At 40.2% G+C, this 22291-nt stretch overlaps 2 protein-coding genes across 14 annotated transcripts in view; both read left to right on the top strand.

Annotated features, from left to right (window-relative positions):
- ncam1b (neural cell adhesion molecule 1b) overlaps window positions 1-13852 on the top strand; it is a 110717-nt gene extending 96865 nt beyond the window's left edge. For 10 of the 13 annotated variants that reach the window (XM_027999743.1, XM_027999740.1, XM_027999742.1 and 7 more), the window contains 5 exons: window positions 11-191; window positions 5095-5293; window positions 6003-6119; window positions 6888-7952; window positions 11038-13852. In XM_027999743.1, the coding sequence (XP_027855544.1) occupies window positions 11-191; window positions 5095-5293; window positions 6003-6119; window positions 6888-7952; window positions 11038-11152 (1677 nt within the window). In that variant the 3' untranslated portion in view covers window positions 11153-13852. Of the gene's footprint in view, window positions 1-10; window positions 192-5094; window positions 5294-6002; window positions 6120-6887; window positions 7981-11037 lie in introns of all 13 variants that reach the window. The other 3 variants (XM_027999749.1, XM_027999750.1, XM_027999751.1) reach the window with 3 other exon arrangements.
- Window positions 13853-18306: 4454 nt separating this feature from the next.
- zbtb16b (zinc finger and BTB domain containing 16b) overlaps window positions 18307-22291 on the top strand; it is a 33581-nt gene continuing 29596 nt past the window's right edge. Inside the window, exons 1-2 of the mRNA XM_027999754.1 lie at window positions 18307-18413; window positions 20610-21859. Of these exons, the coding sequence (XP_027855555.1) occupies window positions 20706-21859 (1154 nt within the window). The 5' untranslated portion in view covers window positions 18307-18413; window positions 20610-20705. The remainder of the gene's footprint in view (window positions 18414-20609; window positions 21860-22291) is intronic.

Below are 22291 nucleotides of genomic sequence, written 5' to 3' on the forward strand. Positions count from 1 at the left end.
CTGCCCTCAGATCCAGACGTCACAGTGGAAGCCTGAGATCCGGATGCCCAGTGGCAGCGAGTACGTCGTGCTGCGTGGATTGGACTGGGACACGGAGTACGACGTGTATGTGGTGGCCGAGAACCTGAAGGGGAAGTCTCCGCCCGCCACCATGTCCTTCAGAACATCTGCAGAGCCAGAGGCCTTCCCAGGTACGCGACATCTAATTGCTCTCAGTAAACTGGAGCAGAACAGGGTGAAACACAGGAGCCAAACTCAAAGCTGAAAAACGAGTGTTGCAGTCTATTCTTTAATTTAACTCACATTAGTAAAGAGAAAAATAAAGTGTTGAGGAAAAAATGCATCTTTACTGATTGTTTTTTTCATTTAGTTTTTTTTGTCACACTTAAATGTCTCAGATCATCATTTAAATCTTAAAATCAGATAAGGATACAAAATACAGAAATACAGTTTTCTAATTGTGTAATTCATCAAGGGAAAGAAAACTCTTCAAATTAATGCAAAAAGTATAATTTCTCTGCGGAATTGTTGTAATTTAGCTAATTGGAGTGTTTCAGAGTAGAGCTTAGATTTCCTGACCCGGAATTTGGGCCAGAATTATCTGCTTGATGGTTGGGTCGGGCTCAGGCTTCTGTAGCGCGTTTGGCTTTCTCTGAGCTGCATGTATCAGAGGTTTATTAAACGAGCATGCACAATATAAGGTTGTGGTAATCTACTTATAGTGAGAGTAGAAGAGTAGATAGTTTAACCTGTTGAGGAAAAAGTCATCAGACTTAAACAAGCGCAGCGCACTGCATGCGCATGCGGCTCTGCTCAAGCAGCAGCGCAGATAGGATCCTATCAACCACACATCCCAGATGATTTATTCTTGACTCACCCTGTGGTTACAACAAGCGAGAAGATGGAGCTGGAAGACGTTAAAATCTAAAAACAAAAGAAAACAAAAATCTTTAAAACATGTCAGGTTTAATTCGGGCTCTTAAATTAAAGTTAATTAGTCGGGTCAGATCCAATCTGAACTATTTTGGAGTATGAAGAATCTGTTTAATGTCTTGCCACATCATCATTTAACTCTGGCTTTGGCTGAGCCATTCAGAGACAGACTTGCTGGTTTCCTTTGGATCATTGTTCTGCTGCATAACCCAAGTATCCTTTAGCCTAAAGTCACAAGCTGATGGCCAAATATTCGTCAGGATTTCAGAATTCTATCAATTCCTACAAATTGTCCAGACCCTGAAGCAGCAAAGCTGCCCCAGACGGCCATGCTACCACACAGAGCCAGGTTGGGTTGCATAACCTTCTCCTATTCTATTAATACATTAAATAAAGAGTTAAAAACTGCTTATTGGGTTGTTGTTTTTTGGGGGTTTTTTGGATGCGTCTTTGTCTGATACTGAAACTTAATGATCTGAAACATTTGTGGAGTGGCAGAAAATCAAAAACCAAAACTCTTTATGAGGTGAAATACTTTCTCATAGCTGGTATATACTGTATATGTCCAAGTTGGATAAAAATGATTTTTTTATTTGTTGTTTTTGAAAACCGTGGCTGAATAAGCTTGAGTTTGTGTTTCACAGGAGGACGATTTCCTCCGATCCCGTTTTTCCCCCTTAACCTGTGTATAATTTTAACCAAGTAGATGAAATAGTTTTCCTCTGAGAGGAGTCTTTTGTATAACTCTTAATTAACATGTTCAATGAGGTCCTAACTGCAGCCGAAGCAGCTTGTTACTAACGGTAGAAAACCCACACAGCCTGTCAAATTCCCTTCAAGTGGTAGACCCTGTCGAGCGCTTCGCAGCAGGCCATTATGTCTTCCTCTCACTTTTTTTTTCTAATTTATTTCCCAAACTAAAGCATTTTCCACTCACCGCCACTGAGTCACCCATCCAGCCAACACAGTGTGCTTTTTCCCCCTCCTTTTGTGATGTGCTTTTGCTTTGATGTGTTGCTGCTTCTTTTTTTTTTTCTCCCTCAAATGTGAGAAATCATTTTTTCTTAATTTTTTTTTGCCTTTGGTTTTCAGAGCTGAAACATTTTTTTCACGCTCTCTCTCTCTCTCTCTCTGTTTTCCCCACCCTTCTCTTTTTTTCCTGTTTATTGTGCTTTCATTTCCTCCTCTTATTTTTTCTTCTCTCTTTTCATCTCCTCGCTCATTGTTCCTGCTCTCTCTCCTGATCCTGGATATTCGTGTGGTGGGCCCACGTGAACATGTTCGTCCCGACCTGTGTGCGTTTTGGTCTGGTTTGTGCTGTCTCGACCCACAGCCACTCAGGGCAGCTCATCTGTGACATACACTTTGGTACTACTCATCTCGCCCCTTGTCATTGCACTTCTGCTGTCGTAGTTTATGTTTGGGATCTACATTGTAACGACGGAGGAGAGCCTGCCTTTTCTCTGGCCTGGCTTTCTTTTTTTTAATGGACGCTTTTAGCCACTATAGCGGACTTTCTCCATGACAGATGCGCCTCTGTCGTGGTGGCGAGAAGGCTGTTGTGTGGTTTCAGACCAGACCAGACAGACTCAATGAACCAAAGGCAGTGGAAAACCTTCGCCTCCCACAGATTCACTCTGCTCAGCATTAGCACAGCTAGCCGTCAGCACTTGACGCAGAGGATTGCCAGTTTACAGTTATGAACAAATGTGGAGTTATGATAAAAGTTTTTTTTGTTTTTTTTTTAAACAAAACAAAACATAGCACTTAGATTCGAGTGAGCACCGAGTACTGAACCTGTCCGTTTACATAAACACTGTATTATATTGTGTTTCATAAAATTGAACTCTAGAGGTTTGGAACAATAACACTGACAATGCCGTGGGGGGGAACTCAAATATTTTTATCGTCTATATTGGCAAAGATTCACAAAATGTTTACTGAATTATTAGAGAACATTTATTTTTGTGCAGATTAATAAGATTTTTTTCTCTTGTGCAAGTGTTTTTAACCTGATGTCCACAAAAGTTACATCATGTTTTTTATATATTTATATGTGAAAGGTGCTTCATTCAGCTGCAGTGCTGTGAAAAAGTCACAGATTTATTCTGTTTTATCCATTTCGCCACATGGTATATTTTCAGATAATAAAAGCTACCAACCCTCTTGGAAAAGTAACTGACCCGTTCCTAAATCATAGATTAACTATGATTAAATGCATTTTATGGAAATTGCTGTGTTCAAATTCACTAACTTCATCCATACCCAACCTGTAGAATCCAGGAATAACCTAAACAGAACCTAGGCTGTACTTTTGTGCAGTTGTTTTATAACTTGGCAGACATATTTACTTTGGGAATGGGTCTGTTTTAGGGAATTGTTGTATAAGACGAGGTTGTGCACTAAAATAAATATTTTACAGGCAGCAATCTTTTTTCAAACTGAAATGTTTGAATCAGTCAAAAAATAATTCTGCCATGGAGAGCCTGTTAACTATTTGATAAGGATGCACTGATGTGAACATTTGGGCCAGTATAAATGATTGCAGATAACCTCCCACAATTCTCTGCTGCATCACTATCAAACAAATACCACATGACCAACACCCCACCAGAAACAAACAGCAATATGACAATAAATATTAGTTAATATTGGCCCGGTTTTATTTCAGACCGAAACCGATATACTAAAACATTCCTATACTGCTGCTAGTGCTGATATTTCATGCACTCTTACTTTTCGAAATTGGTAAAATTACTGATCTGGATCAAGCAAAGCAAGCAAACAGCCGTTTAAACTTTTTGTACTGAATTAATCTTTCTCTGTTGTGCAGAATCAAAAATCTGTGAATCGCAGTGGTTATATAGGTCGAAATCTTAATTACTTTTGATGAATCCGAGAAAAGGATTCATCAAAAAAATAAAGAAAGCCCTCATCGTACCACTTCTGTGGTTTGAAGCACTTATTATGGTAGAAATTGCCAGAGTTCTTTTGATCTGTATGGAATATAAAGTAAAACAGCACAGCTCCTCCCCCGCATGTTGTTGTGCAGTGTCAATAAAATAAGTTTAAAGAAAGCATTTAGAAGTACTTCAGGTTGTAAAATCTAATCATGTGGGAATTTAACTATTGCCACACATTCATGTTATGAATTTTCAAATTGAATTTGGGATGTCTGTTAAGCAGCTAACAGTTTATAACGATGTTCTGCACAATAAACATATATCACTACATTTATGAGGTACTTATTCCATACCTACATTTAAATCTGTGCATCACATCAAAAACACAAATATCATTGATAACATAAGTTTATTAATCAATTGTCTATTATTTCAGGAGTAATAGTAATAATTGTTTCAGTTCTGTTTTACATATGTGATTATATCTAGATATCTTTTTGTTTCAAAACCATGTGACAAATGTTTACTGAAATTTGCCATATGAAAATTGCATACCGACCCATGGCTGATTTAGCCAATTATCTGTATAATCAAAATTTAATTCATGCGAATAAACCCCACTCATATAAAACATTAAGTCATCTGCAAATAAAAAAATGATTGCACATATTCAAAATAACATGTTTGTGTATGTGAGAAAGCAGGTTTCTCCAAGCAGAACACTATGTTGTGCAGGGTGTTAGTTGCTTTAATTGTCAGTAGTCATAATGTTATGGGTGATTGATGTACATATTAAAATATTGCATAAGAAGTCCGTAACAACTAAAGATAGTTTTAGATGAAGAGTAAAGACTCGGCAGGTTTTTCTTTTTTGAAAATGGAAATGTTGACCCGCATGTAACCAGCAACACTGTAAACTTTGGTTTGCTTGTTTTTCTAATACCAAATAAATTGCTTGAAAATAAAAAAAAATATGTACATAATTTTGTCCCCTTAAATCAGATCTTTTCATATGAAATACACATTCATCACGATTAACATTAGAGGAATATTTAAACAACTCACACACTGCTGACTCATGTTCAAAATCAATTCAAGGCAACTTGTCGGTAACCACTCCTCAGCAGGTACGTTCTTTATTTTCATACAAGCATTTGAAGCTCGTGTAGCTTTGTAGCACTTTAATTTGGCTGGTTTATGTTGTTGTGCATCTCGCTCCAGTTTCTCACTGCTCTGCGTTGTGTCTCTTGTCTGGCAGACCTGGGTGATGAGGGCCCGATCTTCATGAACATCATACTCTGGGCAGGAATCCTTGTTGTAGTATTTCTACTCCTGCTGCTAGCAGTGGATGTCACTTGTTACTTTGTCAACAAATGTGGCCTTATCATGTGCCTGTGTGGAAAATCAGGCACGGGGACGAAAGGGCACGTGTTGGAAGAGGGCAAAGCTGCTTTCGTGTGAGTGTGAAAGATCACATTTAAGTTGATTTCGCTAATTTGTTATAATATGCCAGCTCTGAGCGAGAGAAAAATATGCACCAGCTATTTTTTTCCCAGGCACTGTGTTTATATTTTTAACTAAGTTCACACTAATAAGTTGTAAAATTATACTTAATTCTTGTACATTTATGAAGTCATTTAATTATGTATTTATATTTTACACTTGAAAGTGTCTGATTAGTAATGGATGACTTCCTGTTGACCTGGTGTATGTATATATGACACAGATGCCCTTTTCTATTACATTTAGAATTTAATTGATTTGTTCTACAAGGCTTTTCCAAAATAAGAAATAAAAGTGTAAAATCTGTAGCTGTTAATATACCTGTGCTACCTTAACTAGCTTTCGTTTTTGCGTCCATCAGGCATGAGTACAAGTTTACTGCCGAACAGAACTGAACCATCTACATACAAAATGCTGAATACTTAACATTCAAATGATATCTAAATAACCATTTTTCCTTTAACAAATCAAAACATACACATGCCTCTTGTGTCGTGAAAATCAATCGTCTCATCAACTCTACTGACTCACCCAGTATAAGCAATGACAGAATTGGAAAGACTAGATTCACAGCTCTCGTTGCATCTTCTCACACTAAGCCAGTGAAATAAAATGCCCATCATGTGCTGCCATTGTAATAACGCCGCCCTGTCGACCTTATAGGAAAGACGAGTCCAAAGAGCCCATAGTGGAAGTCAGAACAGAGGATGAGTGCACAGCCAATCACAACGCAGCCGGACCGATAGAGCCCAACGAAACTACACCTCTCACAAAGCCAGAGTGAGTAAATAACAGACAAATAGCACTCAGCAACTTTTACGCAAAGGTTTTCTTAACTGTCTGACATTGCACTCCACTTTAAAGAATCGTCTTATTTAACAACACTACTTAATTCGCCTTTTCAACCTGTAGAAAAGTTCAGTTCATTCTTGAGTGGAGTCCACTGGATTGTGTTGCTTTTCCTTTCTTCCTCCCGGTCAAAGGGGATTACCGTACTTTGTGTTTCTGCTCCAGCTCTGGAGATTTTCTGTCTCATTATGTGAAGGTTGAAGCAATACCAGTAAAAGACACAAAAAGGCTTTGTTTTCTCCCCCAAGTGTGGTCAATTCATAAAGCCATTTGACAGCCTCAGCCAGCCATCTCATACCAGAAGTATGGAAGAAAAAGCAAAAAAACTGTAGAAAAATGCAGAATGTGATTGTCACTGGTACTGTTTAACCCTTAAAGGTGGTTCAGTGTGGTGCTGTAGTTCACATTAGGAAGATTGGTGCCTTTTAAGTACATTAGTTGAGTAGTCAGTGTACTTCATGTTGGTGTGTGTATGGGATGTATCCTTTAATGTTCACTCACAGCATGATGCCCCCTTTTTCTTTTCTGTTTCTTGCTAAGCTTAATAGTTGCTGTTTTTCAGTTGCTTTTGTCTCCGTTTGTGTGACTTTCTGAAGCCAACTAATCCCTCTGCATGCTGTCGTTCGGTTCACCCCTCCTCTTGTCACAGTCACCCTGGTGTCTAGTCTGTGTGTCTCTGTTCTCTCCCTGCTCTCTCAGGCTGGTGGCTTCTCTGGCACTGGACACCCCCTCCTCCATAGCCACCAACTCAGACACAGCCACCGCGACCATTGATCCTGCTCAGGAAAGCCCCTCTAGCGAGACCACCACACTCACTTGCAGCCTGTCCACCCTGGCCAACGAGCCCTCGCCCACCCCGCTCACCGCTCCAGCGCCGACCCCCGAGTCCAACACGCCCCCGCCGACCCACGTGGTCTCCTCGACCGCCGTCGAAGCCAAAATGGCGCCGTTGCTCGAGGAGAGGGGGGGTAAGACCTTGGAAGAGCCGGAGAAGACTAGCAATCCTCCTGTCACCCCCGAACAGTGTAGGCCTCAAAAGTCTGGAACGCCAATACCGCCAAAGCGCAGACACTCTCCCAAACTCGCTGCTCTGAATGCTAAAAACAGTCCACCGGTTTCCCCTCTCGCCGTGTCTTCTCCTCCTCTCATTCCAGATGGCAAGAAACCTGCACCGAGCCCACCGGTCAACAAGCCCACTCCACGGGCCAACGCCGTGGCCTTAAGCAAAGAGACGCCGGCGCAAACTGCTGCCGCTACAGCGAACACTGCCCCCCCAAAACCAGCCCCAGAGTCTAAACCTAGTCTTCCAGATTCTACCGCATACACCTTTACTGACTTTGACACAGATAATCCAACCGATAACAACATCCCCACAACAAAACCCGCTCCGATTAACACTCCTTCAGATATCCCCAATGCCGTCGAAGATCCACACTTCAAAAATCCCATCACTCTATTGGCAGACGTCCCCTCGCCTTTACCCATCACCGCGATCACTTCGGCAGTCCCGAACGACCTCCTCACGCCGGGGTCAGACCTGTACGACTTAACGGCTCCGGACGCAGTGCACAAAAATGCTGATTTAGAGTTAGAGCTGAGAAACGCCGCAGGAAGACCCTCCCGGCCCCTCTCAGACCTGATTAGCTTAGAGAGCCCGTCCGCCGCCCCCTCTCTGCCCAGCGGAGACCAAGCAGACTTCCCTCCCTCAGGCCCAGTTCTGGAGGCTTCAGAGACTCTCAAGACCGCTCCTCCTGTCTACGATGAGTACGGCTCCCTCTAGAGGTTTATCTGTGTGCGTGTGTCGTTCGTGTGAGAGTGCGTGTAACTTGTATGCTCATTCATTCACCACCGCATCTTGCCATTGACCACACAATATCAGATATTGCAATGGTAAACTGTGGTAATGACATTGGGGTGAATTTTATTTGTTAGTGGAATGTTGCAGATAGAAGTGGTCTGATGGTTGTCATTTTCTTTGCCTGTGGGCGACAGTTATTGATTGTGGGGTTTGTAATTTGGAAGCAAAACATTAAGAGTAGTTGAGCAAGTTTTTAGAAATGCAAGTTGTCAAAGGGGCAGTTTTATGTAAAATCAGCTTTTGGGCTTTACATCATGTTATAATGTTATTGCCTCATCAAAAACATGCCTGGAGTGTCGCCTTGATTCTGTCATGCATGTTTGAGAGATCATTTAATTTGCAGTGGCAACCATTCAGCTGTGCAAAACCGCCTGGATGGACCTAGCGCGGCCTTTGAGACACAGTTTCCAAGCTTCCAAACGTCTGCCTCATGGAGCACCCATTCCCTGTGATTCGCCCACTCAGCTCCTTCAGGCTAGCCAGTAGCAATTAGCAAACACCTGGTGGAACTGCACGTCTGCCGAGCTCATTATACGAGTTACTTCTCAGTAAAACGCTGGTAAAAATGTTGTTATATGGTTAATAGAGGAGTGATGTTGTGATGACTTCCTAAAGGCGGAGTTTCAGAAAGAGCAGGAGTTTTTAAAGCAACAGACGCCCAATTTCAAGGCGATAAATTACAAAGTAAAATCAGTTTTGTCATATTTGATATATATATATGTATATATATATATATATATATACAGAGCATTTTTTAGAACTTACCAGTTACTTGATTGTTCTATAAAATGGCTCAATGTGCCTGGAAAACACATAATGCTGCCCCTTTATCTAAGCTCAATCTGGATATGCACATCCAGTTTTAAACAAAGTTAAAGAAGGATTCAGTTATGTTTATTAGCACATCCAGAGCCTAAATCACATGTGTGCTTTCAAAGCTGAGGCCCACAATGATGTGACTCCACACATCAAAATCTGGAACCCATTAATTTAATTTAAGAATGGTAGACATCGTTACTGACTAATTTACAAACTAGCAGCAGGATTTACCTCTTCAAATAGCTCTAGTTTACTCTGAGGTCAGGAAATCACGGGTTTAATTTGCTTTGAACAATTTTATTGTGCATTTTTGTTTTTCACCAAAAAAAAAAAAAAAAGTCAGAACAACCAAAAAAAATCCCAAAAGAGATTTCAAAGTAAATAAGAACCCAATGACAATAATGAAAATTAAAACAAGCTAAAAAAAAAATGCCATTTCAGGTAAATACATAAAACACTGTCCCCAAGTACAGTGTTTAAGAATCTGGTTTGTTTTTCTTTAAAATAAAAATCTAGATTTTAGGTCATTTTCAACAGGGGTCACAATGAATTCAAGATGATTGAATCATACCTTGTGTATTAATTAGCAAAAGTGATACTTTAAAAAAATATTATTTAATTTAAAAACAACAAAACTTGACTTATCTATATTTATTCGCTTTTTAAAAATGTAAAGAATAACAGGGTTCCTACAACATTTAAAAAGAAAATTATTTTTTAAAGCAAACAAGGATTTTTAAAGTCCAAGTGTGGCAAAGCTAACACTGTCTGGAAATGATACAATTGTTTGTCCCAGACCTTCCTCCACATTTATTATGGGAGATACAAAAATATCAACTGCCCGCAAAAAGTGCTGTAATTTTCAGAGCGATTACACATAATGGATAGTGTGACATCTGAGAACGTTTGCCTGCTGCGATTCATTTAGATGAGATTTAAAGATCACAGGTTATCTACAGTGTATCTGGAAAGGATTGTTACAGCCTTACTCCAAATGGCATGAAACGCATCTCTTTCTTCAAAATTCTACATAGAAATACTTAAATATGAAAATGTGGGGAGAGAATTTTTAGAGTTTGGCAAATTTATCAAAGCTACAAAAGCAAGAAATCACAATGATGCAAGTAATCACAGCCTGTATCATGAACGGTGTATTCCTACGGAGGGCAGGAATACCACGAGGAGAAACTAGAGGAGATTGATATTTTTCACAGATTGTCTCATTTTGTACAATTTTACCAAATATGGAAAATTCGTGTAATAAAAGTTATTCTTATGCAGCCTTAAGAGCTGTAAATAACAGCATTCGACATAAATATATCATACTTCAAATTTTGGAGATTATTTTTTTATTAATATTGACTTTGACATGAACTCAACCTAATGCTTCCTTAGATTTACATTTTCCACATCTAAAACGATTTTTATTTTTTAAACTGCAACTAACATGAATATAAGGGATGTCATTTATATACATAAAGCGGGCAATATGTATGAGTGTAGAAAATAAAACAAATCAAAGCAAATATTACCTTTTTTAAAAAAAAACAACAACAACATTGTCTTCAAAAGCAAAGCACTCTCTTTGCAACCTGAGGTCGCATTTCTATTAATCATCTGCATAAAAACCATCACTTAAACAGCAATATGAGCCATATTATCTTTGAAATGCCTTTCTAGTCATAATAATAACATGCATCAGTTCAGGCTTTAATTCCATGTCATTTCCTCAAACCTTTATCCAGAGGTATCGACAGATTCCAACTGGTGTTTGTTCCTGTGAGCTGCTGACGGATAAAAAATGGGCTTCAAATGGAAGCGGCGACATTCTGTAGCAAGCCTGGGGCGCTTTTACTCTTCTATTAATAATGCTCAGAAGTAAAACAAAGCCAAGCTGATTATTATTATACATTTGCTCAACGTTTGATTTTAGGGAAGAGAGTCAGTTTGGGATGTGGGAATGTCATTATCTGTTTATTTTATCCGACCGTGTCAAGGTGGTGAAGAAATATGTAAGACGACGTCTTAACTGCAGCGTCATCTTACATATTGGGTATTGTTTGTTTCTAGAGACCTGTTTTGTTTTCTGGGATTTCCTTTCCCCCCCCCCCGCCTTTACCACGCACACGTTAACAGTTCTAATTTTAAACTTTGTCTCCTTTTTCACTGCAGGAAGATATTTGCTGATGAGAAAAGCAAACTGGAGGAGGGAGACCTACCAAACCCCCTGATCACTTCGGCACACAACAGTGTCATACAGACAAACACGACAGAGAGCAAAGTATGATGGGCCAACTGGGAAACGCAAAAAAAAAAAAAAAAATCCCCTCTCTCTCCCTCCGCCGCCCAGTCGCGCTGTACAGCAGCAGTGACAGGAAAAAGCTTTTATTTTTAGTGCCCTTAACGCACTTAACACCACACACCTCCGTGGATCGGTTAGCGCGCACTCTGACTGTTTTTGTTAATTAAATGCTTACCACACCCTGCAGAGTTTTATCTTTAGATCATAAGAGATTTATTTATTTTTAATTCTCATTTTTACGTAACCAGTCCGGACACTTCTGCTTTTACAAAAGGACCGCCTCGTAAATGTGTGAAACTTTAAAAAAAAAATAAAATAAAAACGTGCGTAGTTTTGCCAACTACTCACAAATACTGGAATATTATGAGAAATATAAACGTAGGAGAAAAGGACACTATATATATATATATATAAATATATATATAGAAATTATTTTTCTTATTTTATTGTTCTATTGTGCAAAACTTAAACCTGTTTTTTTTCTATTATTATTATTATTTGACTTTTTGTGGGATAGTCTCTAAGTAGCTTGTTCTGCATGTCTGACCTGCAAGTGGTTGTAAAGTTTTCACTGTGTCTGTTACAGGGATTTTTAAATTGATAAACCGAGGCCCGACTTCAGCGTTTAGACGTGCGGTGACTTGCAAAAGTGTTCACAAGCCTGAACGTTTTCACATTTTGTTACGACCACAATCTTAAGACGGATTCACGATGTTCAATTTCTTTTTTCTAAATCCAAGACTGCATGGCATTTATTTGTATTCAACCATACTTGATTCATAAACCGTGTAGAATCATATTTCGCTGCAGTTGTTTAGGTATAGCTCTATCGTTTCTACACACAGTGACAACAGTATTTTTGCAAAAAGCTCTAACTCAGTCACCTCAGATAAGTTTGGTCTCCTGCTAGAAGGTGAACCTCCACTTATGTCTTGAGTCGTTTGCAGAGTCGGACTAGTGTTGTTGCTAGATTGGTCATTTATCGGGGATGTCCAAAGTATGGCCTGGGGGCTTTTCATGGTCCTTGAAAGGATTTTGTTCAGTTAAGAACATGGTGACGAAACAGTTGAACAGTTGATGACATAAGACATTTGAACACTGTCTGTGTTTTCTTTTAATAAGGCAACAGTCTGAAGCCCTTTTTGTGTTTTTGATATTTAATGATATGTAGCTTTCACAATGTTGAGCAGGAAAAACAAAGAAAAAGAAAATTCAATAAATTTGCCAGTTTTGACCCCTGGGGGAAAAAAAATTGGACACCACTGCCATGTATGTTGTAACTTGTACTTTTCACAATTATGCACACCTTTGTGTTAATCAGTCTCAAAAACTAACAAAATCCGTTAATGTTTGTATCAAAATGTGAAAAAAAAAAAACCATCAAGAGGGATTGTCACTTTTGCAAGGCAAAGTATTTGTTTTGGTAAATAATGGAAAAAAAAAGGCTGCAGCTGCAGGAGGGAAATATTCTACGATGCAACAGTGTGCATGATCAGATCAGATATGGACCAATTTGTCAAACTTATTCTGTCACTGCCTTATAATAGTGCTGTTAAATATTCACGATACCATGCATTTAATGAAAAAAGAGGAACGTCCCGAAGATGAGAGACGCCAGCGGAACAGCTGACTTAAAGCCAAGTGTTTGGAGGAAAAAAAACCCCCCCTCCAAATTCAAGTGAATGTCACGTGACCGCCAGCTGAATAACGACGTTTGTTCGGAGGACGAAGACGGTTTATCTCCTTGACGCGTGTGGAGATCACAGCTCTGGCTCCATAAATTTGGAGATTTGCTTTGAAACACCGAAAGAAGACGGAAAAACTAAAAAGAACAAGCATTTTGTACTATTCAAAAACGACCGACTCCTCTCCCCTCCCCATCCCTGCCTGCAAACTCGTGCACTGTACCCGTGTGTCAGTAGACTGTCTCGTCATCAGTTTGTATGATAACCTGTATAGCTTTGTTGTGAGGGAGCCTAATTTTTTTATTTGGTGTAATATTAGACGAACAAGCACATGGAGTGTGGTCATTATAACAAGTGTAGTGTATAAAAACTGTCCATCTCTGGTCACAGCGCTATATAATCGCCGGCTGTAGTGAGGGAAGGTGTTTTTGAGCTTTGGCATGAACTCAGTCAGTGCTTCATAACGTATAAACTACGAGGTACAGATATGTGCTTCTGTCTGTAAAGGAGAAACCTGTTCTCATATTGAACCAGTGTGTATTCCCTGAGGAGCTTCTTCTGGCATAACTACACAAAGTTTTTTACTTCTCCCCCGTCCGTGTTTTCTGATATGCCGTTGGGATTAATCTTATTTATTTTTATTGGTTTTAAATATTAGCGTCTTTTTTTTTTTTGTATAAGAATCACTCACCGAGAGCAGCTGCCTGATGAGTTGAGGAATCCCGTTGGGCGGGAAGCAGGTGAGCCACCTGAAACAGCAGAACAAGTCATGTGTTGATTTTTTTTGTTGTTTTTTTATGAAGTTCAGACATCAAATGTAAATTCCAGAAAGAACGGAGTACAGATTTCTTCTCATCCCGCTTCATTCTCGTCACCTCGTCACCTCGCTCTCAAGCCTCTGGATGCTCCTAACTGTTTTTATTGGGTGAAACTCAGAAAACATCAGTGTACAGCCTGAGCGATTACCCATTTACAAAATAAAAATGGTTTCCGAATCCAATTTTCTCCTAGCTTATTTGTATTTACATTTTTTTTATTTACTTAGAGATGCGTGTCAATAAATCTGAATTTTGGCACTCTGTTCGAGAATGATACTCATATCTCCATTACAAACAGTGATATTTTTCAAGCATTCATAAGGTTTAGGATTTACAAAATAACTGGCTGTTAAGAAAACTGCATCCAAGTGTTTCGATGGAAAGGTGAGTGTAAGAACAAAGTGTGGTAGAAAATATTAGAGCACAGATGGAGAGATAAAGCTGTCGACTTTGCAAATTGATTCAATAAAAAAATATGAACTTTTCAATAATATTCAAAAGGGAAACATCACATACATTTCTTTTATCGTGGTTTTAGAACACCAGACCAAAAATCGCGTCTATAAAGATGTGGCTTTGTACGCATACTCTACACCAGTGGTTCTTAAATGGGGGTACGTGTACCCCTGGGGGCACGTGGAGGTACTGCAGGGGGTACGTGAAGCTTTTCAAAATATCTTTAAAAAATCAGTAGGCTCCTCATAATAAGTCTTGGGAAAAATTATTTTGTGAAAAGTTCGATAAAATATAAATGTGTGTTCATGCACTGAATTATTATTTATGTATATATTTAATTTTGTACCATTACAGAGACCAATATAAATTAGCAGCGTTTTGCATATTTCAGTTTTGACTGGTTTTATACCTTCCTGGTGGTCACCGTCTTCTGTTTTTCTTTTTTGTTTAACCATGCAATGTTTGTAATATGGATGTATTTGTCAGGTTCACTGATATAAGTTGTTTGGCTTTAATAAATCAGACAGTGATTTTACAGCACTGTACCTCTTTTTAATTCCAAAAATGTTTTGCCCGTGTCAGGGGGTACTTGACTAAAAATATATTTTTAAGGGGGTACATCACTGAAAAAAGTTTGAGAACCACTGCTCTACACTACATGTGCTGTAATTAGTCACAGCTGTTTCTGCATGTGTTACTGCATACATGCAGTGTGTCCTGGAGGCGTTCATAACCAGTGGCTTTGAGGTTACTTTAATAAGGGGGTTTTCACTTGCCTCCATTGCTGGAAGGTGTCCTTCCCGTTGTGCAATACCGTATCTTACGTCTGGATTTTAGGTCAGGCAAGTTGTCAAATCAAGCTGGCAGATGGTTTCAGCATCTGTGTTAAGCTCGCCAGCAAAGGGAAGAATAAAATATGCTAAAATTTCCTGGTAGACGACTGCACTGACTCTGGATTTGATAAAACACACTGGACCAACACCAGCAAAGAACATGGTTCCCCCCAATCATCTTTGTGGACCTCTCCACTCTTCCTCTAAACTCTGGATGTCAGAATAATGTTTTTTTCCCTCAAGTTTTGATCAATATTCTTTGACATATGACCCTGTGGTCCGCCAGCTCCTTCACCAGTGACGTTTTGTAGTCTAATCTTGCCGTCAAGGGTGTTTGCTGGATAACTGCCAAGTAACCAGTTCTACCCATAATTGTGTGCCATACCAGCAATTCTGTATTTAAAAAAAAATAATTGAAGGAGCCATTCTAGCTGTAAGCCAGCTTTTTTCATTAGCTGTAAGCCAAATATATCAGAAATGTTTGAAAAATATAACTACTGAATGCAATCAGTATGAATTTCCTGAAATAAATTAACTTCTGGATCCTTTTCCAATTTTTTCTGTCACTCGCCATTTTATTTTCTACTCTCGTGTTTATGCAGTGACACGGGTTGGACAGCAGATGGCAGTGATTGCGTTTTTTCCCCCCGCCTCTCTCCAAATTTCAACTTCCACACGACAAAACACCCTGGATAACTTACTGAAATGTTACAGACCAAGCAGGTTGTCTTCCTCCTCAGAACTTATCAGAATGTTTCATTCGGAGAGAGAGAGACGCTGGGCTGCAAACTAATCCATGTTACTCTTTGAAAATGTGTTTGTGCAGGAACAAACTTGATACATCCAGGCTCAGATGTCTAAACTATGTTCCAGTAGGGGCCTTGATATTTTCACGTGGCATTCCTTCCCTTCAGTATCTGTTGTGACATAACCTGTGTTGTGTCAACAGAGCGTCAACAAACACACAACCACGGCCTGGAATCCACTTTCAGCCACTCTTTATCTATTTACTCTACATAAAGTTTTATTTCCCCGTAGAGACACGGCTCCGTTACACACCCTCAGCCTGTCAGAAATGAACCTGTCCTGGTAAATTTGGCACGTTACTTTTGTTGTTGCTGTTGTCGATGGACTAAAGCTCTCATTAACTGATGTGCATGATTCCACTTTAAAACAATCTCAAGATGACGGCGACTGATTAGAGGGACTGTCACTTTTTGATTTCTGGATTTCCTCCAGAAATTTCCTCCAGGTTTTGGTCTGTTGCCAGTTCTGATGTCCTGGAGATCCGTCTGACAGAAACTGTGATGGAGAAATGAGCCTCGACGTTCTCACAGCCGGTCAAGCTACCCGCTGGCACAGGAAGCAGGAGAGCCGACTACGGAGTAAAGCAAGAGACGTGCTTTAACTGGAGAGAAAAATGTCACTAAATACAATCATGTCCATTGTTACCCAAGCATGAACACCACAGATCCTTAAAGTTAGCTTATAAATTAATACGATGGCATTTATCATTTTGTTATTCCGCAGTTTAACAAAAAATAAGTCGAAATGTAAAAGTAGCAACAAGGTGCATCTCACAATCATGTTGGGTACGATGACACGAAATAAAAATGCCAGTGTTTCACTGTGTTAAAATAAAAAAAATTAGAGGAAACTAAAACTTGAAAAAAAAGATCTTATTTTAATAAAACAACTTATGAAGGATATTGATACTAAAATGAATAAAGATCTGTTTGTTTTTTTATTCTTTCACATACAACGTCTGCATTTTCACATTTTCTGCTGAATAATGTTTGTTTCACCTTAAAATCTGTAATGAACTCATTTTAAGACATGGCAAGGTTCCAAGTTATAACCATCATCTAAAAAAAGCTTAAAATCAGCTTCGCTTTTTAACAGATTTGTACTTAATGGACTAAAACATATGTGAACTCTCAGTTTGTGAAGAGAATGTTAAGGTTCGACTTTATCTTTTTACTCTGGAAGAACATTCATATATTAATTTAAATCTTAAAATGTTTCTCTGCAAATTTTAGGTGAGAAAAATATTGTAACTTTTATGCTAAAAATATATTAAGTTGGAAGCTAAAGTGTGTTTTTTCTTCTTTATCTTGCTGAACTAATTTTAAAATAGAACACGGTAAGAGTAATCCTAGAATAACTGGCTGGATTTATCTTTTCTCTAAAAATGTTTTTTGTCTTATTCTCTCATATGTTTCTTGAATGTATCTTCAGATGGCTGACAGTAAAACAAGAAGCAGAGGATAGCGTCAGAAGTGAATGAAGGAGAATGTGTCCTAAAGCACCAAATGCCCAAGATGCCACAGCTAGGATGAGTCTAATCTCTGAGGGCGGTGTCATCATCTCGAGGTCAAATGTTAGAAATTAAAAACCTCAGCCGTCACGTCGCATTTCCTGCAGTTGAAGACATTTTTACGTTGTCTTATTCTTGGTGCCCTCCAACAAAAGCTCATACACAAAGGGAAAGCTTTTTATGTTAATTGCACAAACAAAAATGCAAGAGAAAAAATGTTTCAAGAAAGCCGCGAAGGGAAGAAGACCGACATGTGGCACGCTCGAGTTGAATTTTTGTCCAGCATGGACTGAAAACTAACACTTGTCCTGAATTCAAATGAAATGCAGGCCAGTCTTCAAATTAAAAAAGAAAATGTTTTTTATAATTTACACATTTTACAGCTTTACACTAGTCTGCATTACTCCATCCGAGATGTGTCAAACTCGGGTTTTTGGGCTAAATTTTAACCGTACCGTATTTATATTTGACCCAAAAGATGATTCCAAATGTCTGTAATTGATGGTCTGTCCATAGACAGCGCATGCTAGCATAACAAACCTCTAAATACTCTGGTATGTTAATCAGGACACATATGGATCCACCTCTGTTGACATTCGTAAGAAACCTCATGCTAATGAATGTCATCTTAGGACACCCTTCCTAAAAATGCTGAAATGACAGGTGATAAATAGACATTAACTGGACATTTGGGAAGCAAAATATCTGTTCATAAAGGTGAAGGACAGACCTGCTTGTCTTGTGTGTAGAGCAGATGTAGCTGGTTTTCAGTACAAACTGAGGTTTGACTGCAACCTTTTCCAGGTTTTTAATTTTAGCCAATAATTTAATACCCTTAAGCCAATCCTGTAGCATAAACTTAAACCATGATAATAAGTATTGTTGCCATTTTTACAGGTTTAGCCTCAAAAATCAAGATTTTCCTCTTCGGACTGCTTCAAGATGTGGTTCCGATAAAGGCGTTTTATTTTGAAAGCCCAACTCGGAACTCCCGTTTCCTCCCCTCAGAGAAATTGACGTTTGGTGGCAGACTGATGATTTGCTTACTTGAAGCAGGACTGAGTTTGGAGCGGGTACTGTGAAATGTGTAAGCATGAGGTTGCCTGGATAATCAGCGGAGGACTTTAGAAAACGGAGGTAAGATAAAGCTCCGACACCTGACTCTCTCATTTTATTCCAATCGAAAATTTCCCTCCCATATCAAACACTTTTTAATGTCTTGTTCGTTTTACACACACACACACACACACACACACACACACACACACACACACACACATATATATATGTATTTGTTTTGAATATTTTCGTAAATAAAACCAGTTTAGGTCAGATTACAACGGATTCGCTCCACAAGAGATGGTTGGACATCGAGACAAGTTATCCCTCTGCCTGGTTTGGGATTTTAGAAAACTTGACAGTTCAGAGTCGGTGGTCCATTTCCAGCAAACTGGGTCTGTTATTTTCGGACAGGATGCGCTCCCTCGCGCACACACAGGAGCGCAGACAGAAGGAGCGCGCGCAGACTCGGGCTTCGTTTGAGCTACTGACCGCGGATTTGCACCTGATGCGCTCCGGTGTTGCGGTCGGTTGAGTAGCAGAGGCGCTGCTGAAGTGCGCCGGCAAACGCACGGAAACGTCAGACGTGTCACCAGTGTTGGGATTCAAAAGGATTAAATTACGCACTGGAGCACAGGCGGAATCATTTTTAGGGGAGTTTGATAACTTGTTGAAGCGTTAAACGATCGCCGGCGCACGTGCGCCGCGTAGATTAACCGATAATCAGCCGTTATAGGCGTTTGTTGGACAACAAGCCTACCTGTTGAGAGCAGAGATGTGTGAGGAGCTTGACAAATCGAGCCGTCACCTCTCAGTATGCAGACGCTATTACGGCGACGTGACCGCTCACAACGAGCCCTCAGACTAATCACCTGCAAAGGAAACTGTTGCTCTGCGCTTATCGACCTGCTGTCTGCCTTTGATTCTTAATTAAAATACATAAACACGGAGGCTGCATCACATAAGGCTTCTGAAGACATCACTCGGGAAAGCATGTTTCACTGAGTGTGATTAAATATTTAGTGTTTTTGCTGAGAAAATATTCCTTTTGATTGAGCTTAGATAAAAGTTCCCATTGGAGTGTAATTAACAATCTTTACACGAGCAGAGGCGGTCCAAGGAGTCACAGCGGCCCTGATCAGAATTTGATATGGGGGCTCGTCCAATTAAGATCAGTCAGGTCATCTAAGTTTTATCCTTATATATCTGACATAACTATTAGAAAGTAATATTGGTCACATAGTGTATTAGTATTTATGTGCCTAAGAATGAAAAAGAAAATCTAATTAATGAGGAAAAATAGCTTTCTAATATTGTCAGAAGCAGAAATGCACAAATCAAACTTTTCCTAGGCAATACTTTGTTTTTTTTTTATCATAAGGATGACAACATGGGAGAAAAATATCATTCAGATTCTTTGATAGACATTAAATTTGACATTTAAATTCAAGAAATTGCAAGATTATCCTTAACTATGCGTCATAGTACATGCCACTAACCTTTAACTGATGTTATAGTAAACATTGTGTTTCTGTGTTTGAAATGATGTAAAGCACTTTGAAATGCCTTGCTGCTGGAATGTGCTATAGAAATAAAATTTGATTGATTTGATTGATTAAACTAAACATACAATGCTGTCTAACACAAACGGTGGAAATTCCTAGTTTTCATCCATGTATTGATTTTTTTTTTAGGATATGACCTGTTGATTCTAATTTCTGACCAATCAGATGTCTCACGTTAGAGCTGCACAATAAATCAAAAATATCATAATCACAATATCCAAGGATTAAATATCATCACAGGCTATTAAATGCAAAAATTGTTGGCCAATAAATTTCAAATGTGAAAAATCCACACCTTGCTGGCTAATAATAAACCTGTCAGGTGGCGTCTCACAGCAGTACCTAGTCACAACTCACATGACAGAGGTCAGATGCTTAAGGTCATAGAGACCTTAAGGTGGAATGGTTGAAATGAGGAATAAGAGTAGAGGAAAACATCCATATCCTGATTTCACAATCTAAAAATTTTTAATTACCATCACAAGTCATTCTAATATACCTGTGTAGTTTCAGTTTTTCCTTGATTCTGTTGTTTAGGTAATTGTATTGGGTAAAAATGTTAAGTATAAAAACAGCTACTATGCTTGGACTTTGGACATTGGGCATCAGACTATTCAACAATAAATTAAAAGAGAATGCTTTGGGCTGCTTCTGTTTGTAAATCAAGCAGAATTGATTCTCTGTTTTCCCTCCTCCACCAAAACCACAGAGCTACAACCGGCCAAAGGTGAGAAGAAGAAGGCAGGACAGCCACACCTCATGCGTGGGTTCAGCAAAGGCCCGAGTGGACACTGCTCTGACAAACATGGGTGTTCTCCAGCTCAACAACCCCACTCACTCCGGCACGCTCCTGCAGCGGGCCAATCAGATGCGCCTGACCGGCACCTTGTGTGACGTGATCATCACTGTGGATGGCCAGGAGTTTCCGGCGCACCGCACCGTCCTGGCCTGCACCAGCAAGATGTTTGAGATCCTTTTCCACCGGAGCAGCCTGCGCTATGCCCTAGACTTCCTCTCTCCTAAGACCTTTCAGCAGATCCTCGAGTACGCCTACACCGCCTCCCTCCAGGCCACGGCCGAGGATCTGGACGACCTACTATATGCCGCAGAGATCTTGGAGATAGAGTACCTGGAAGAGCAGTGCCTGAAGGTTCTCGAGACCATCCAAGCGGAGGAAACCGAAGAGGTGGCATTGAGGAATCACAGCTCTGGAGATCATGGCGATCACGGTCGGGCCAGGCACTGGAGGCATATGTTGATGTCCAAGAAGCATTCCTTACAGGATGGAACAAAGTGTGGCACTCCCACTGCCCTCCACCACTTGGCTCTGTACCACATGGCGGAAAGAACGTCGCCGGGTCCGGAGTGTGATGCAGCTCCTCAACGCAGTCCCAAACTAGACGCTGAGGTTGACATGGAAAGCTCCCAGCAGGTTCGCGACAACTCGCCCCTGGATCCTGCCAGAAGTATCAAATCAGAGCGTATGCAGGTAGATGACAACGAAACCTGTGAGGGCAAGTCATCCAGCGCAGGGGAGGCGACTGGCACGTCTGAGCAGCCGAGAGACGAGGGCCCGGGGACGCCCCTCAGAGGCAGCGTGATCACCAGCGCCCGAGAGCTGAACACGGGCTCCGAAGACGGGGGACAAGCAGCGACAAACGCTCTTGACGGTTTCCCTGGGATCGCGGACAAACACCTGGCCTCCATTTACTCCGTGGCCTCCAACCACACGGGAGAGGGGCTGCCAGTGTCCGTTTCAGTGGCGCCGTCTCTGGGCGTTCCGCTGGATCCAAGGGCCTACGGCGGCCTGCTGCACCACGGCCTACTGCACAGAGAGTTGCTGAGCAGGCTGGGCCAGTTTGCAGCAGGAATGAGGCACGAGGGCCAGACTCAAGGCCAGCAGTGCTGTGGTGAATGTGGCCTCCAGCTGCATAGCAGACAGGCTGTGGAGCAGCACAGGTAAGCGCACAAATATCCACCTTTCACATCCTCCTGATGCCCAAAAAGCCCAGACGCAAGTTAAACAACCAATAAGTATAAATTCCAAGTGTGGGAATTCAAATATAAATCATCATCCAGAAAGTTGAGGGTGATTTAGAGATACGACAATCATTGTGTTCATGGACTTTATAAAAAAATTAGATGAGAAAGACTTAGTTCTAATCATAGGTCATCCTTTTTCTCTCTGATGTTTAAATACTATGATCCAGAAGCTGGAAGAAGCAACAGTAAATATGGTAATTTATTCATAGGGACACCTGCGCTCATGTTTTGACTGTGGATCTTTTGAATCGGGTCTTTGTGAGGGAAAAGGGGGGGGATTGATGTAAAGAGGCCTCCATGTCACATAACACCGTTATTTACAAAGCCCCATTTTTTAAATTCCCTTTG

Source organism: Xiphophorus couchianus, chromosome 18, assembly GCF_001444195.1.
Source record: "Xiphophorus couchianus chromosome 18, X_couchianus-1.0, whole genome shotgun sequence".
Taxonomy (NCBI): Eukaryota; Metazoa; Chordata; class Actinopteri; order Cyprinodontiformes; family Poeciliidae; genus Xiphophorus; species Xiphophorus couchianus.